General features: G+C 40.2%; 1 protein-coding gene across 1 annotated transcript in view; it reads left to right on the forward strand.

The window, feature by feature from the left end:
* The first annotated feature begins 320 nt into the window (after positions 1-320).
* The window catches only part of LHFPL1 (LHFPL tetraspan subfamily member 1), a 33,940-nt gene continuing 18,438 nt past the window's right edge, over positions 321-15,822 (forward strand). The window contains exons 1-2 of the mRNA XM_024749246.1: positions 321-771; positions 3,425-3,523. Of these exons, the coding sequence (XP_024605014.1) occupies positions 321-771; positions 3,425-3,523 (550 nt within the window). The remainder of the gene's footprint in view (positions 772-3,424; positions 3,524-15,822) is intronic.

Here is a 15,822-nt window from a genome sequence, read left to right on the forward strand (position 1 = left end):
CTTGGTTTGATTCAGACTTCCCTCCTGTCACTTGTTCCATGCTGGATGTCAAGAGCTAAAAGCTGTCTGCTCGGGCTGCATTGGAGTGGGCAGAACAGTCACTAATTCAGTTCTACACTTATTCCATGGCAGCCTAGAGACCATAGAACTCTGAATCAGGCGGAAGGAAGGGAAGATGGGAAAAGTGCTGGAGAGCAGAATCCCATAGGGACCCAAATGGTCCTTGAGACAATAATCTTATCCAGAAGTAGGGGCCAAGAAGCACATGACTGAGCCCCAGGACTGGCCAGGCAGATGAAAACTAAGCCAATGGAGCCTACATGATAACTTTCTACATTTGGTGCTGTGACCCAACTCATCTCCCTATCCCCGCAGAGAAACCTGGGACCATGCGGAGCAGCCTGACCCTGGCGGGGACCCTCTGGGCCTTCCTGTCCCTTGTTACCGCTGTGGCCAGTTCTACCAGTTACTTCCTGCCTTACTGGCTCTTTGGATCCCAGCTGGGGAAGCCAGTGTCATTCAGCACATTCCGGAGGTGCAACTACCCTGTGAGGGGAGAGGGGCAGAGTCTGATCATGGTGGAAGAGTGTGGGCGCTATGCCAGCTTCAATGCCATCCCAAGCCTGGCCTGGCAGATGTGCACAGTAGTGACAGGTGCCGGCTGTGCTCTGCTGCTCCTGGTGGCACTGGCTGCTGTCCTAGGCTGCTGCATGGAGGAACTCATCTCCAGAATGATGGGACGTTACATGGGAGCCGCACAGTTCGTGGGAGGTAAGACGGTGTTCCTGGGATTGGGTAGGTTGGGGAGCTTTGCAGGGTTGTGGGTAGTGGGGATGTTGTTTCATGGGGAAATCCACTCTCAGCTTCTCCCCTTTGTCCATCTCTAGGGCTATGAATGGGGACTCGTTTGAAACACCTAGCCTGGGACTCCCCAAAGTGCAATCTACATCAGGGTTTTATTCTCAGCAAGATTGGCTAGTAGGCAGAGTTGATATCTGGTTTTTTTAGCCCTGATTTTCATCACCTTCTTCTCCTTGCAGAGTGCCCATTGAAGAATATTATCCAGGTCTGCTTTCCAGGGGCAGCAACTTATACTCTAGTATTACTGCTCCAAAATAAACTTGACCTCTAAGATCCCTGATCTCTGGTAGTTATCTCAGAGGACAGTGATCTGATAGACACATACACCCAGGTGTTAATTACTAATAAGAATTTAATGTACAGTCCTCACCAAAAAATACATCTCTAATAGTGAAATGCTAGGTACCAGGCAGACTTCAGGTGACTGCTTATTTGACAGCATCTAAGGCTAGCCCTGTCTAGTAGCCATTAACAGACTATCCAGGTTTCCTATGGTCCTGACGCACCCTACTTAGCTTTTCCCTCATTCAGCCTCCCCCTAAACTTAATGCAGGAGACCTGGATGCTGGCAGTGTGTGGATGGGCTAGGAAAGAGCAAAATGCAAAAATGGCAGACTGTAGGAAAGCAAGGGGAGCAGTTTAATCTGAACGGAGAAGAAAAAGCAAGTTTAAGACAGACAGGCAAATGTGTGTGTGAATATGTGAGCTATTTTTTACACCTAGTTGCGGCAGTGGAAAAAAGTGCTGGTAGAACCTATTGCTGAAGTTTATTGCTGTTGTTCCTAAAGTTGTAGAATCATTATTCATTATCACTGTCATCTCCTTAGCAGCACAGTGTGGGTGCCTGGAGCCAGGAAACTTGGATCCCACTTCTGGCTCTTTCACTAAGTTGCCCTGTGGCTGTAAGCAAATGACAGTGGCCTCTCTCTTGTTCACTTCCTTTCTTTCCTTAAATTTGTTCATTGGCAAGATAACCCAGATCCTAATTTTCTTTCTTCTCTCCAATGACTGCATTTATGTGGCCTTGGGGTGAGATATTAGTGATGAGCTAAGACAGGGCTTCTCAACAGGGGATGATTTCTTACATACCTCATCCCCCACCAGGGGACATTTGGTAAGGTCTTTGACTTGTTTTTGGTTATCAAAAATTGGGGAGGGTGCTACTGACAATCAGTGGATAAAGGTGAGGAATGCTGTTAAATATCCCACAATGCACAAGAACAAGACAGCTGACCACTCCCCAAAACAAAGAAGTATCTGGTCCCAAATGTCAGTGGTGCCAAGGTTGAGAAACACTGAGCTAAGCTATCATGATTTCCTGGCCTTCTTAGGAAAAGCACCAGATTCTCTTTGCTGTGCCAGTTAAGGTGATGTTTTCTGTTTCCCTCTTTCCTTAGACTCATTGTGCAAAGTTTGTTTTGTTTTGTTTTTTACATCTTTATTGGAGTAAAATTGCTTTACAATGGTGTGTTAGTTGCTGCTTTATAACAAAGTGACTCAGTTATACATATACAGATGTTCCCATATCTCTTCCCTCTTGCATCTCCCTCCCTCCCAAGGGAAGTCCAGCATCTGTGTTTCTTGATTAAAATTTCCAGAAACAAAAATCTGGCCCAGCTCTTCTCTTCAGAGCACGATATGATGTCATCCATTACTGGCCAGCCAATGAATTTGGTTGCTTTTGTGTCAGATGCCAATGCTTAGTTCAATCCATGGTCGCCAAAGGCAACGGAGAGGTGATCATAGGTTATAAAATGTAAACCTAGGCAGTAAACAAGAGCCGTGGATGAGGCAGTTGTCCTTACAAGACAGTGTCAGCAAGCAGACCCAGATTTGTATCTCTGGTCAGAAGAGTAAGGTTATCACTAAGATCACATAGATTTTCCCTGTAGCAACCAAATGACCTAAACAAAATGGAGGTGAAGGCAAGGGGCACAGTGGGAGGTTTTGGAAGCCAAAGAAAGTAGGAATGCTTAGCATGAAGCTGGAATGGTTTCTCAGAAGAAGGAAGTGTTTCTGGAAGAGGGAGTCTGGTGCCCTGCTCACCAGGAGAAGCCTAGATAACGTGGATGCTTTCTGTAGATCTCAGTCTGGCAGCTGAATTCAAACTACAGAAGTCATGACCTACCTTCGACTAGTTAGGACTGACTTGACTCTTAGAAAAGGATGAATTGTAGGAAAGAGTAGCAGCCCCTACCTTTTTATTCTTTGTAAGTCAGACCAAGATAGAAGAGGAGTCTGGTTGGAGAGGCCAATTCAGCTTTGAAAGTCATTGGCAAAAACATTTTGGCTGTGAAAAGCATACTGGCCTGTCTCAATCCCCAATACTGTCCTTTCTTTGTGAGTTGTCCCCTCTACTATCTACTGCAACTCACCACCTATGGCACAGCAAAGAAATCCTGTTGAGTTGGTAGTGTCATAGACATTTAGGGTAAAAGGGGAAAGGTAAGCTCTGAGTGGAGGAGGGAGAATTTGAGCTGAGCTAATTCAGAGGGAATGTTGGGATGATAGAAGACCTGTTGTATTTTTTCTACCTGTGTGTATGCTTTTATTTTTTTTCCAGGACTGCTGATAAGCTCAGGCTGTGCATTATACCCCTTGGGATGGAATAGCCCAGAGATAATGCAAACATGTGGGAATGTCTCCAATCAATTTCAGTTAGGTAAGGTGAACTGTGCAGGATGGTGGTGATGGCTCATGGGAATCTGTTTTTCAAAGCGCTCTTGGAGGTGCCTGTGCTTGCTTGTGGTGCTTGCCTGAGTCTCTCACTATGTTAGCTTGTGGGAAGTGGTGGATTAGTCAGACTTATGTGGCCTTGCTAATTTACAAGGGTTGAACATAAATTCTACTTCTTTAACCATATCTCTCCACACCCTTTATGTAATTTTACCCAGAGTCCTGCGACCGATTTGGGACAACCCTATCTACAGAGGGATTCCAAATGCTTGGAGACTGCTAATCCGTCATTCTCTGAATAAATACTAGTCCCTGTTGTATATCCTTCTAGGCACTATTTTCCAAATACAAATCAATAGTATCTCTTCTCGCTCCCCACTGAGGTTATAACAAGAGATAATTTGCTTTACATCATGCATTAGGAACCTAGGTTAAACATTGGGAACTGTTACTGGCATTTTTACATTGTTACTGGCATGTTAATGACAAGAGGTGTTAAATATTAAAATGGGTGACAGAAGTAGCTCTGGGCTCTTCTGTGGTTACCAACTTCACTGAGAATGGCTTAAGTTCATTATTGTGAATTGGGAATAGACTGGACTCTCCCTGGAAGATTTCAAAATATTTGTCCAACCTACCATGACAGAAGAGAATAGGAGGAGAAATGTCCAGGTCTCCTTGAGTATTCTCAGTTGTAGGAGAGGATTTTGGAACAATGAGGCCACCCATCCCCTATAGCTTATGCTCCAATACTTCCCTTCTTTCTCTGTGGCCTTAGATTGTTTTTTGAGTCTCACCTGACTCATTTTTGGAGGAAGGAGGTGTTTACTCTACAAACATAACATAACGGAAGGGCTATATAGAAGACATGACAAATGTAGACCCCGGCATGTTCAGTGTTCCTGGCTCAGGGCAGGGCTGACTGGTAAATATAACAATTCTGCCATAGGTGAAGGAATGAATAAATACTTGGCAGGTGCTGGGTTGTTAGTCCTATAATTCTACTTTTCTAAAATAACAGCTTTATTGATATACAATTCACATGCCATAAAATTTGCCCTTTTAAAGTGTACAATTAGTGGGTTTTAGTATATTCACAAGGTTGTGCAATCATAACCACTATCCAATTACAGAATATTTTCATCACCCCAAAATGAAACCTCTTACCCATTAGCAGCCACTCCTCATTCCTCCCTGTACCCAGCCCCCAGAAACCACCATCAATTTAGATTTGCCTGTTCTGGACATTTCAGATAAATGCAATCATGTTATAATATGTGGCTTTTTGTGTCTGCCTCCTTTCACTTAGCATGATGTTTTCAAAGTTCATCCATGTTGTAGCATGTATCAGTACTTCTGCCTTTCATGGCTGAATAATTCTCCATTGTATAGATATAACATATTTTATCCACTCATCAGTTGATGGATACTTGGGTTTTTCTACTTTGGGGATATTATGAATAATACTGCTATAAAAATGTGTGTGTACATTTTTGTATGAAAATATATTTTTATTTCCCTTGGGTATGTATCTAGGTAGGTGTGGAATTGCTGGGACAAATGGTGACTCTATATTTAAGACTTCTGAGGATACTTCAGGCTGTTTTCCAAAGTGAAAACATCACTTTGGAAACTGCATCATTTTACATTTCCATCAGCAATGTGTAAGGGTTCCCATTTTCCAAAATCTTCACCAATACTTATTTTACATTTATTAAATTATAGCCATCCCTATGTGTGTGAAATGATATCTCATTGTGATTTTAATTTGTGTTTCCCTGATGATCGATTTTGTTGAGCATCTTTTCATTTACTTATTGGCCATTTCTATATATTCTTTGAAGAAATATCTATTCAAATCTTTCGCTGATTTTTAACTGGGCTATTTGCCCTTTTTTGTTGAGTTGTCAGAGTTCTTAATGTATTCTGGACACTAGACCCCTTTCAGTTATATGATTTGCAAGTACTTTTTCTCATTCTGTGGGTTGTATTTTCACTTTCTTGATGACATCTTTTGAAATACAAAATTATTTAATTTTGATGAAATCCACTTTTATCTACTTTTTCTCTTGTTGCTTGTGCTTTTGGTATCAGATCTAGGAATACAGTATTGTCAAATCTAAAGTCATGAAGACTGTTTTGGCTACTCTGGGTCTCTTGCATTTACATGTGGATTTTAGGTTCAGCTTGTCAATTTCTGCAAAAAATCAGTTGGGATTTTGATAGAGGTTGGATCAGTTTGGAGTGTATTGCCTCTTTAGCAATACTAAGTTTTCCAGCTCATTGAACACAAGATGATGTTCCAGTGAGTTAGGTTATCTTTAACCTCGTTTGATGATATTTTGTAGTTTTCATTATATAAGCCTTGCAATTTGTTGGGTGACATATATCCCTAAGTATTTTATTGTTTTGATTATATTGTAAATGGAATTGCTTTCTTAATTTTATTTTTGAATCACTCATTGTTAGTGTATAGAAATACAAATAATTTTTCTGTATTGACCTTATATCCTGCAAACTTGCTGAACTCCTTTACTAATTCTAATGAACTTTTAGTAGATTACTTAGGATTTATTATATACAAGATCACATGATCTGAGAAGAGAAATAGTTTTACATCTTCCTTTCCAATCTTTTCCTTGTGTAATATCCCTGGCTAGAACCTCTAAGACAATGTTGAATAGAACTCGTCAGACAACATCCTTGTCTTATCCCTGATCTTAGGGGTAAAGCATTCAGTTTTTCACCACTAAGTAAGAAGTTGGCTAGGCTATTTTCATAGATGGCTTTTATTAGGTTTGAGAAAGTTCCTTTCTATCTATTCCTAGTGTAAGTGTATTCATCATGAAAAGGTGCTGGATTTTGTCAAATGCTTTTCCTACACCTGCTGAGATGATGATATGTATTTTATTGATTTTCATATGTTAAACCAACCTTGAATTTTTGGGATAAATCACAGTTGGTCGTGGTGTATAATCCATTTTATATGTTGCTGGATTCGGTTTGCCATATTTTGTTGAAGATTTTTGCATCTATATTTATTAGGAATATTAGTCTGTAGATTTCTTTCTTGTGATGTGTTGATTGGATTTTGGTATGAGGATAATATTTTTCTAATAAAATGAATGGCTACTTTTATTAATGTAAAATGCCAGAGTGAAAAACTGGAGATGTCATTTGCATGTAGTCGTATGGCAGTTTTCTGCACCAATCACCACCTCCAAGGACCTAGTTCCCAAATGGGCAATTTTGTGTTTGGCTGCCTCTGTCCCAAGTTGATGGGCTTCGATTGTGTTTACCACAGGATCATTACTTTTCTCTTCCTTCATTTACTCAGGTTTTTTTTTTCCTTTGGTTACTGTTTCCCTCTCCACTGCATTCTTCTCCTTTATTTACCCTTCTCTCCTACACCATATATTTGCCTAAGGGCTCTAGCTTCCCTCTCCTTAGTGCACTGGACACTGTGTTGTTCTGTGAATCTGTAGAGGTGAAGGAATTGAAGAATCCTGCTTGAGTGAAGCCCTCCTAGTTCCTTTTTTGAATCACTGTCACATCCTTCCAACTCCCTGTGTCACTTATTCCTCTGAAGCCCACATTTGCTGCCCATATTCTCCAATTGCATGCCTGTATATTAGCACCTTTCTGGTTAGTACTGAAAAAATGAGATAACCTGTGCCATTCCTGACCCATTTCTAGTCAGCTGCCCAAACATACAGGACAATGACAATTCTGTTAACAGTTGTTCCCTTGCAGTATAGAGGTGCTAGGAGCAGCAGTAAAACTTGTAGTAGAATTAAAAAGAAATCTTTCATGATGTGATGGGAATGCCAAGCTTGTGAATACCAAGATTTGGGAATGCCAATGCTAGAGGTATAGCCTTTCTCCTTAGACCTTTCTTTAATACCCTGGAGACTCTGGCAGTGTGGAAGCATCCTCACACACCTTAGATATTAAGAGGATATATGAATGAAATAGGAGAAAAGTACCGAGTGTCCAGTGTATAGGCCTTTGTTCCCTTTTCCTTGAGAGGCAGCATGGTATACTGAAAGATCATAGAGTTTGGAGTCAAAGATCTCGGTTGGTATCCAGGCTCTGCCATCTTTGTAGTTGTATGGGGTAAAGATATCTATGTCTCAGTTTCCTTCTCTGTAAAATGGGGGATGCTAATAATACCCATATCAGTTCTGTTGTTACGGTGAAATAAGAAAAAGTATATTGAAGTATCTAACACAGGGTTTGACTTAAAATAGATGATGGGCTTCCTTAATAGACAGCAGAGTAGAATGTGCTGGGGGGTAGACTGTCAAATGATGGCATTACTTTGATTCTGCTGTAGGCTCTGTACCCTCCTATATGCTCTGTATTTTGGGAAGGGAGAGACACAGAGCCAAGAAAGACATGGACCCTACCTGAGCTTCTTACCCTGAGTGGCTTGAGAGAGGTGAAGGGGATAGGGAGGACAATAGAAGCAGGCATTGCCAGTCAGGGAAGTTGATTCTTAGAGTAAGTAGATTTCTCACTCTGATACTTTGAATGGCATCCTGCAGCCTCCAGTATGAAAGGGTAACCCTCATGTCTTCAACTCCTCTTTCCCTAGGTTTCCCAGTCAAGTTATCCTAAAGCATCCACAGTTATGATTTTTAGTCCTAGCCTGAATTATCAAAGATATGACTTGTATTAAGACAGCAATCTTGATATCTGTGTTGCATTAGAGATAGCCACAAATGCTTTGATACTCTTCTCATATAGAGGCCAAGTCAATCTCTACTCTCTATCCTCCGAATCTGGGCTGGCCTACCTACAACTGCTTTAATCAATACAGTATGGCAGAAGTAACATCAAGTTTATTCTAGGCCTAACATCTAAAGAACCTGTAGTTTCCATGTTGGTTTCTTGGAGCTCTGAGCCATCATATAAAAAAAATCTGACTACTCTGCTGGAGACCACATGGAAAGTCCTGGAGATAATTGGAGACAGAGAGGCCCAGTTGAGTCCAAACTTCCAGCCAAGGCACCAGGCATATGAGTGAAGCAGTCCTGGACCCTCCACACTAGCCATATGAATACCACTGAATGACCCTTTTTGATGCCAATTGCACTAGAAGTATTGCTCAGCTGAGCCCTGACCAAATTGTGACTGACAGATTTATGAAATATAATAAAATGATTGTTGTTTTAAGCTGCTATGTTCTGGGAGTGGTTTGTTATACAATAATAGACAACCAGAAAAGTGCCAATTCATATACATACAAATTTAAGATTATTATTTTTAATCAAAAGTAATTTATGTATGTGACAAAATAAAACAGTACACAAAGGTTGAACATGCAAAGTAAGTCTTTTTCCTGACACCAATACCATTCCCCAAAGAGACCATTACATTCCTTTTGTATCTCTCCAGAATTTTTCATAAATGTAAAAATGTGTTTCTATGCATATCTTTATTTTGTCCAACCAAAATCATATTATGTATCTATCTAACTATCTAGCTATCCATACTGTTCTGCACTTTGCATTTTCCACTAACCAATATCTCTTGAAGAGCTATTAACATTTATAGATCTCCAGCCTATGTTTTAAACACACCCTAATTTTTCCATTGTAGGAATAGCATAAATTCCACGAGAGCAGGGATATTTGTCTGTGAGATTAGGTAACTTGCCTAAGGTCACTCAGCTGGTAGAGTGGCAGAGCTGGGATTCAAATTCTAGAAACCTGGTCTAGGTAACACCATCCAATAGAAGTTTCTGCAGTGATGGAAATATTCTGTGTCTTGCTGTCCAATGTGTTAGCCACACGCCACATGTTGTTGGTGAGTGGTTGAAATGTTAGGTTTGTGGGACTGAATTTTTAATTTTATTTTATTAATCTAAATTTTAATAAATATTAATGTATTTAGTTTTATGAATGTAATTTATTTTATTGTATTAATTTAAATGTCATAGTCACAATGTGACCAGTGGCTACCATTTTGGACAGCAGGGCTTGAGACTCTGTGCTCTTAGCCTCTATGCTCCTCTGTAGAGAAGAAAGAGCCTATTGAGGAGACTCAGAAGGAGTAGCCAGAGGGATGTAAAGAAAATGAAGAGTGTGGTGTCACAAAAGCCAAGAGAAAGAGAGTATGTCAAAAAAAAAAAAGGGGCATGGTCAATTGTGTTTAATGTTGCTGCAAGTTGCTGGTTGGGGATAGAGAAGTGGCCATTGGAGTCAGCCAGACAAAGGGACCCAGAGGAGCAGTTTTGGATTTATAGATATTAGAGGTATTGTGAGATGAGGAAATGAATGCAGTACGTGCCGACAATTCTTTCAAAAAGTTTTGCTATGAAGGAGAGCAGAGAAACTGTGTAGTAACTGAAGGAGAATGTGGGATGAAGAGAGGCTTTTACTAAGATGACCAAATAGTTGAATGATGATGGTAATGATCCTATAGTGGAGAGAGATTGATGCAGAATAGCAAGGTCCTTGACAAAGTGAAGGTGTAATGAGCAGGACCCGTGAACAGAGATTTCAGTTGATTTCAACTGATTTCCTATACACATGTTTCAGCTTCACTGTGATTTTCAAAATTCTCTTAGATCTATAAAACTATTAGAGCATTCCTTCATATCCAAAGGCCTATAAGCATCGGACACACAAATGAGCCCCATTGAGAATTTAGAGAAGCTAAATACTTCTAATGGCACATAGCTGTTTTCAAGCAAGCTTATAAAACCATTGTGTTATCAGGAGCACATAATTCTAAGTTAAGGTCTCTACTTTATCAATGGATCACATTAGTAACATGTTCTCATGAATATGATCTAATCTGATCCTTGAAAGTACATGCATAGCAGATGGTAGCATGCCCATTTTATAATGAGGAAACCCTGAAATATGGAGAGGTACAGCGATTTGTGTAAGGTCACACAGCAATTAAAGGCAGAACTGTGAGTAGAGCCTTATCTCCTAATTCACTGTCCTATGTGTGCTACAATGACTTTTTTCCTCTCTATTGGTGAGGGTGTATCTTGAGTCATTTGAGAATTTTTTTCCTTAAGATATGCTTTAGCTCTATTGTTTTCAGAAACAAATGTCTGAAACATCATGGAAAGTACCCAGTGTTGCATCCTGTCTTCCCCTACCCTCACCACCTGCGCTCAGCCTGAGTTCCCCGTCAATCTTTTAGTATAATCAGAGTACAAATAAATAAGGCAGTGGCTGGACGTGATGGGATTCTCAAAGAGTTCCTCGGTGGAATGAATATGTGTGGGAAATTTTAAAGTGCCTCTAGATTTGACTTGCACTAATAAAGGAACCTAAATTGCCCAGCAAAACTTGATCATAGAAGAAAGATATAAAGATGTGTAGAAAAGTTTTTGTGTTCCACGTTCTAAGATCATATGCAGTCTACCTAGGGCCTCTCTCTGGTCTTCTGGGATATCTACTCCTTATGTGTGTCTTATCTCAGTCTCTCTTCCTGAGATAAGGAGACTGTGTGTGTTTTTTGGGGGGAGTGTCAGATAAATGATCTGAAGGGGGTGGGGAAGATACAGATCTCAAAACAAAAACTTACAGTTACAAAAGGAATCTCAAACCCCTTGCCCTCCAAAAGTTTGAACTCTTTCTTTCCAATGCCTCTCCTGTTTCTAGGATCTCGTATCCTGTCTCTCAGTCCATCTTCCAGGTTCCCTGCCATCCCAGTCCTCCCCCAGTGCCTGCTCTACATCCTGCCCACCCCCAGAAATTCACTCACCTGGCTCTTACCCACAAGATTCATCAGTTAAGTTTAGGTAATTGACTCTCTTTCTTCTTTTTCTTCGTTTAAAGAAGAAATTATCTTGTATGGAACCACAAAAGGCCCCAAATAACCAAAGTAATCTTGAGAATGAAGAACAAAGCCAGAGGCATCACACTTCCTGATTTCAAACCATATTACAAAGTTATAGTAGTCAAAACAGTATAGTATTGGGCTTAAAAACAGACACATAGATCAGTGGAAGAGAATACAGAGCTCAGAAATAAACCCACACAAATATGGTCAATTAATCTATGACAAAGGAAACAAGAATATACAATGGGAAAATGATAGTCTATTCAATAAATGGTATTGGGGAAAATTGATGGCCACATGCAAAAGAATGAAACTGGACCACTATCTTATACCATACACAAAAATTAAAATGGGTTAAAGACTTTAACATAAAACCTGAAACCATAAAACTCCTAGCAGAAAACATAGGCAGTAAGCTCCTTGACATGAATCTTGGCAATGATTTTTTTGGATTTTACACAAAAAACAAAGGCAACATAAGCAAATATAAACAAGTGGAACTACATCAAACTAAACAGCTTTTGCATAGCAAAGGAAACCATCAACAAAATGAAAAGCCAACCTACCAAATGAAAGAAAATATATGCAAATCATATATCTGATAAGGTGCTAATATCCAAAATATATACAGAAGTCATATAAATCCATAGCAAAAAATCTAACAATCTGATTTAAAAATGGTGACAGGATCCAAATAGACATTTTTTCCAAAAAAAGGCATACAGATGACAGGTGTCCAACAGGTACATGAAAAGGTGCTCAACATCACTAAGTATCAAAGAAATGCAAATGAAAACCATAGTGACATATCACCTCACACCTGTCAGAATGGCTATCATCAAAAAGACAGAAAAGATATATGCACCCCTATATTCATTGCAGAATTATTTTCAGTAGCCAAGACATAGAAACAACCTATATGTCCATTGATGAATGAATGGATAAAGAAACTGTGGATATATAGACAATGGAACATTATTCATCCACAGAAAACAAGGAAATATTGCCATTTACAACAACATGGATGGACCTTGAGGGCATTATGCTAAGTGAAATAAGTCGGACAGACAAAGACAAATACTGTATGATCTGAAAAAAACAAGCAACAACAAAAGAAAAAAACAAAACAAACTCACAGATACAGAGAATAGGTTGGTGGTTGCCAGAGGCAGAGAGTGGGGATTAAGTGAAATGGGTAAAAGGAGTCAAAAGTCACAAACTTCTGGTTATAAAATATATAAGTACTGGGGATGTAATGTACAGCATGGTGACTATAGTTAATAATACTCTATTGTATATTTGAAAGTTGCTAAAAGAGTAGGTCTTAAAAGTTCTCATCGTAAGAAAAAGATGTATAACTATGTGTGTTGATGGATATTAACTAGACTTATTGTCATGATCATTTCACAATATGTGCATATAGTGAATCATTACATATTGTACACCTGAAATTAATATAATGTCATATGTCAATTATATCTCAATAAAAATAAGAAATTAACAAATATTTTAAAGAGAAAAAATAAACAATAATCATGAACTTGAACTGAAATCTACAATGGAAGGGACCTTATAGATCAATCAGTGGTCTCATTTATAGCTACTGAGACCCAATAAGCACAGTGACTATCTCAATTCCCCACTAGGGACTTGGGGCTAGCTCACTGACTCTCACGCACACTGAGATGTTGCTCAATGGCAATCCAATATCTGTTTGTTGAATGAATCACCTATTCAGTAACAAGGGGAAAGTCAGACAAAGGCTCCCAGCAATAGCCAAGTGCCAACTTTCCCACACTTTAATTTGATTAAGTAAATGAAAGATTTAAGCTGAGAAAGTTGTTTTGTTGATGGTTGTTAATTGAACTCTAGACATCAAATGAAGATTTCATGGACTTGATCCCACACAAATGAATCTATCTCGGTTCAACATTAAATTGATGCATTTAACTCCACATTCTAGTTACTTCACCAAGCCTTTAATTGGCCTCACCAAGAATGGGAGCCAGGGAAGAACCCATGGGAGGATTGCCTAGTGGTAAGAGTGGGCTTTATCATAGCTACACCCTTAGTTCTGTGACCTTGGGCAAGTTTTTCAGCATTTGGAGCTTATTGCTACTTCCTGGGGTTGTTGTGTGGATCAAATGACATCACACATGCAAAACCCCTAGTCCAGGGTTTGGTATATAGTAACCAGTCAAGATAACTGCGCCACCAGGGAAGCCCGTCCAGTCAACATTTGTTGTCTGGTATTATCATCATTATAATTATACCGATTGTCGAAATGAAAAGGTCCCCAGTACTTTAGTTTTCAGAAAAAAGCAAGGAACCACTTGTACATAACATGATGAATAACAACACAGGCTAATAGTAGAAAAACCTGGGTTCAAATGTGAGCCCAGCCACTTCCTATTTGTGCATCTTTGGGCACACTACTGAACCTCTCTGCATCTCCGTTAATGGGGTGGATAAAAATATTTTTCTCCCTAAGGTTATTGAGAAGATTAAGTGAAGTAAAGCACACCTAAAAATATTTAGCACACTAGGTTGCACTAAATGTAACCTGTTGTTAGTAGGTACTCAGCCCAGTTCTCAAGAGCCTCTTTGGAGAGGATGCCCCAGGCTTGACTTCTGGGAGGGAGGGAGGGAGGGACCCACTCAACTTGACAAAGGCCCACAACAGAGGCTACCTAAAGGCCTTGTGTATGTGCCCTGTGTTTCCTCTCTCAGAGGCCCATTTCCTTTTTTCTCCCATCATTTCCTTTCATTCTTGCCAGTTCAAAGCCTTTTATGGTGACTCGGGGTTTGGCCTTTATGGGTTCAGTTTACAGGCGTTTCCTGTTACCTTTCCTCTCTGTCAGTTTCCTTCTTCGTGGACGTTTTCTTGTGCTCACCAGAGCATAATAAAACAGCTTAATACATTCTCATGTCCACAGAGGAGCAGTAGAGTGTGGTAGAAACAGCCCTCGCCTGGGTATCAGAACAGCTGGGGTTTAATTTTCCTAAGCTTGCTTGGGCATGTCACTTTCCCACTCTGAGCCTTGGTTCCCCTGTTTTTACATAGAGAGCATTGGACTAGACTGATGAACAGCTAGAGGCCACAGATACCTACCTAACTCCCTGTCGTGACCTACCTACCTTTGTGGTGAGGCCCTTGATCTAATTTCATATTTATTTTGTTCTTAAAAACCAGAAGGATAGTGAAGAAATAAACCAGTCTTCTTAAGGCAACCCTCCTAGAGGATAGGAGCCTTTTAGTATCACTCACCCATGCGGTGGGGCTAGGGATTAGCCAAAGGGCTTGCCAGAAGCAACTCATTCATTGGGCAACATCAGCTAGAATGCCCTGGGCAGCCAATCCTTCTGGAAAACTTACGGCTCAGGTGTTGCTTAAGGTTTTTCAGTTGCCCTCCTAGCCTAAAGAGAGAGAAGTCTCCACCCAGAGGAGAAGCTGGGCTAAGCTGGAGGAGGGAATCAGTGGGTGAGGGAGCAACTTAATTCAACTGCAGATCCCTGGTGCCTGGCACACTTTTGGCACTCTCTAAATGTTGCATTGAGTGGAATGAACAAATTGTAGGGTGGCTCTGTTGCCATCTTACTGTGTGACCATAGCCAAGTCATTTCAGTTCTTTATTTTTTGTGTGTTTTAATTGAAATACATTTGGTATATAACATTGTATAAATATAAGCTGTACAACATGTTGGTTTGATACATTTATATATTGTAATATGATCATTAGCACCTATATTACATTATGTAATTATAATTTCTTTGTAGTGGTTGGAATAATTATGTTCTAGTCTCTTAGCAAGTTTGGTGATTATCATACAATACTGTTTTCTATATTTACTGTAATGTGCATTAGATCTCTAGGGCTTATCTAGTACTTGTTGCAATGTTTGTATCCTTAAACATCTATTCTCTCACCCTGCAGCCCCTGATAACCACCATTTTATTCTCTGTTTTTTACGAGTTTGGCTTTTTTAGATTCTACATACAGATTTCAGCTCTTTCGACCTATTTCCCCATGACTAAAGTGAGGATGATTTTATCTACCTTCAGAGATTGTTTTGGCCCTGAAATGACAAAGTTTACATGAACGTGCTTGATGAAAAAAATGCCCAACAGGTGTAAGGGGTAAAAACTGAGAAAGCTGATCTTCCATTAACTTCCTCCTCCCTATCATTTCAGTAGCTAAAATTCAGTGCTAGTTTTCTCACTGACCATCTCCTGTTAAAAAGAGAGAAGAACTCAGGGCTTCCCTGGTGGCACAGTGGTTGAAGAGTCCGTCTACCGATACACGGGACACGGGTTCGTGCCCCGGTCCGCGAAGGTCCCATACGCGGCGAAGCAGCTGGGCCCGTGAGCCATGGCCGCTGAGCCTGCGCGTCTGGAGCCTGTGCTCCGCAACGGGAGAGGCCACAGCAGTGAGAGGCCCGCGTACCGCAAAAAAAAAAAAAAAAAAAAAAAAAAAA

The sequence above is a fragment of the Neophocaena asiaeorientalis genome, unplaced genomic scaffold (genome assembly GCF_003031525.2).
Source record: "Neophocaena asiaeorientalis asiaeorientalis breed wild unplaced genomic scaffold, Neophocaena_asiaeorientalis_V1.1 scaffold604, whole genome shotgun sequence".
NCBI lineage: Eukaryota > Metazoa > Chordata > Mammalia > Artiodactyla > Phocoenidae > Neophocaena > Neophocaena asiaeorientalis.